The sequence below is a fragment of the Zerene cesonia genome, chromosome 1 (assembly GCF_012273895.1).
Source record: "Zerene cesonia ecotype Mississippi chromosome 1, Zerene_cesonia_1.1, whole genome shotgun sequence".
Classification (NCBI taxonomy): Eukaryota; Metazoa; Arthropoda; class Insecta; order Lepidoptera; family Pieridae; genus Zerene; species Zerene cesonia.
In genome coordinates this window covers 2664390-2667059 of record NC_052102.1, presented here as the reverse complement: position 1 = coordinate 2667059, position 2670 = coordinate 2664390, and the positions used below count along the sequence as shown (strand labels likewise).

Genomic DNA, 2670 nt, shown 5'->3' with positions numbered 1-2670 from the left:
CTACGTACCAAATTTCATTGCAATCGGTTCAGTAGATTTTGCGTTAAAGAGCAACAAACGCACACACATCCTTACAAACTTTCGCATTTATGATATTATAAGTAGGATAGGATAATATTACATGTGAAAAAAACATTATGAATTTTAAATAATGGACACATTAAAATAAAAATATTAATGATAGATAAAGATAATATTACTAAACTAGAAACTAAAATGGTCTTATCTCCCACTTTATATGAGTAAAAATTAGAAAAATCAACTGATAGTTATAAAATTTTAAATGAAAGAAACCATGTTATTTCATAAAAGATCTGGCTGAGTAGACAGTTTTTATTAAGTTATTAAGTTTTCAAATTTAAGGAGTTATTTTTATTGGTAAGTGTCAAAAATCATAAAATCAGCCAGATAACATATTAAAATTAAATTAAATACCTAATATTACGAAAAGGCGAAGAGATGTTTGACTATAAATAAAATAAATATAATTTTCATATGTTTCACATACAAATATTATATCTTTTTCATTCTTATGGTGTCATTTTCTGTACTTTTAAAACCTTAAATAGCTACATATAATATCCATAATATGTAATGATATAGATATTGTTATCATCATAGTGTTTTATTTTTTACATGTTGTAAATTAATGAGATAACAAATTTTGTTAATGGAATTTGATAATATCATATTAATTGTCTACATCAAACAGGAACTCAGTTAAAAATCGAATTAGGTTTTACTATTACCACTTATGATAAAAATCAAATAGTAATTATTAAAATATCAACAACATCAAACATTACACAACACACCTGCAATGTTTCTAAGGATGGTTTTAAATACATTTGAATGTGAATAGCTATGATAAAAAAAAGGTGTGTGTGCGATTCACACATGATAGAAGTGAAACTTCAATAAATAGTCAAAAGAATGAATAAAATAGTATGTATATTTCTGTCTCATTCTTTGCCGGCTTCATTCTACACATTTTTGTGTTTCTGTCTTTTACCTGTCGTTTTTCCGTTGCATCAGGTTTGAAATTACAACGATTCTAAAGAAGTTTCACTTCAAAAACATTTGTTAAAGCTATAAATTTATTTTATTTGGAGTGTGCATTAGAACAATTAAATAAATATGTTATTCAGTACATTGTTTATCTAATCTATGCATAAGTATTATATATAGAAAAGAGTTTAAAAGCACATTAAAATTCTTTGCATATTAATTTAACCATATAATGTAAATTTATGTGAAATGTATGTACTTACAAAGTTTCTGCGCACTTGACAGCCCATAGGAAATCCAGTACTGCAATAAGACTTCCCACCCTCATTCACTAGATAGCACCAAGTCACTGGCATATTATCAATAATCCAATGGTGTTGGTAATACAGAGCCATTCCCATTTTCAAAAGGTTCAACTTTTTAATTGATTCCGGATCTGAACCTTTGTAACTCTTTGTGCACACAGCCTTACAGGAAACATTTTCTAAAAAGTTGATTTTATATGGACTCGGCCTAATTCTTTCTCCAAACACTACTTGACCAAGGTTCTCCACTGGGGATTGGGTTTCATCGGAGAGACAAAAATCAAAGTGGTGGTATTCAAATGGAATAACTGATTCTTCTGTGTTAAGTCTATTTACATACAGAGGAATTTCATTCTGTAAAACAGGACATAGACAAGTGTCAGTTTGTTATATAAAGAGTGTGGAAAGCCCATATTTTAATAACGAAAAAGAAACAATCAAAGAAAAAATATTCTAGGCTTAATTTGACTCTTAAAGAAAAATACTGTCCATAACTAGTCTTTCGTCGTAGTCATAATTAGTCCTTTTAATTTAATATATATTATTTCTTACAAATGTGTTAAACATTTTCTCTATTTTATATGTGTATTTTGATACCTATATGCAATTCATTTCTTGCTCACCCACTTTCAATAATTAGTAAAAACAAATGGCAACATAAATATTTTGATACAAATGAATTTAGCTTTTAGGGGTCATTTCCATACAAATTAAGTGTCTATACAAATCAACTGCTTGTTTTATTGAGGTGGATGTCGTGTAACACGTTTTAGAATTGTAAATGTGGCTGATAGAAAATACTCTCAAATATCATCAACATACCTTACAAGATTTTCCACTGTCTTCGCCAGCTTTACAATAGTTAACAGGAGCTAAACCGGGTAAATAAAAACCTTGAATAGGTATCAGAAACACTAACACGCATAGCACATAGGGCTTAAGAGCCATGGTGAAACACTACTCAGTGATCCTTTTAAAAGAGTTAGTAGCAAAAAAAACTTTGTTTTCAAGCTATCACTATTACTCTATACAGTTATTAATCGCACCATACACAAAGAAATTCCCGGGTCTTAGCCGGGTAAGTGCTTTCAATACAATTCACAAAAACTCCTGTCTCAGTCGCAATATGATGGAAAACGTCATCAACACACACATTTCACAGACAAAAAATACAGACTATTAAAATCATATATATACAACTACTATACTACCAATCTCCAGTTTATAGGTTTTTTAATCTATGATAAGAGCTACCAATTGGTAGCATTGTATTCAATACGCGCTAAAATTAACATATTTCTTGTTTATTTTCGGGTGAAGTCGCAGGTGAAAATTAAGTGATTTCTAAAAATAGGTA

The 2670-nt window shown here is 29.2% G+C and overlaps 1 protein-coding gene across 1 annotated transcript; it reads right to left on the bottom strand.

Annotated features, from left to right (window-relative positions):
• Nucleotides 1–1229: 1229 nt before the first annotated feature.
• LOC119830700 (transmembrane 9 superfamily member 2-like) lies at nucleotides 1230–2470 on the bottom strand. The gene is made up of 2 exons (XM_038353844.1): nucleotides 2136–2470; nucleotides 1230–1667 (listed from the first exon to the last, which is right to left on the bottom strand). Exons 1-2 carry the CDS (start codon nucleotides 2259–2261, stop codon nucleotides 1230–1232), a joined length of 564 nt encoding a protein of 187 aa, XP_038209772.1. The 5' UTR covers nucleotides 2262–2470.
• Between the last annotated feature and the right edge of the window lie 200 nt (nucleotides 2471–2670).

What these genes read in the sequence shown, in the direction of transcription:
- LOC119830700 (XM_038353844.1), bottom strand. Translation starts at nt 2,261, where the DNA reads ATGGCTCTTAAGCCCTATGTGCTATGCGTGTTAGTGTTTCTGATACCT. An exon ending in ACAGTGGAAAATCTTGTAAG is followed by an intron (nt 1,668 to 2,135) that starts GTATGTTGATGA and finishes CCTGTTTTACAG; the next exon opens with AATGAAATTCCTCTGTATGT.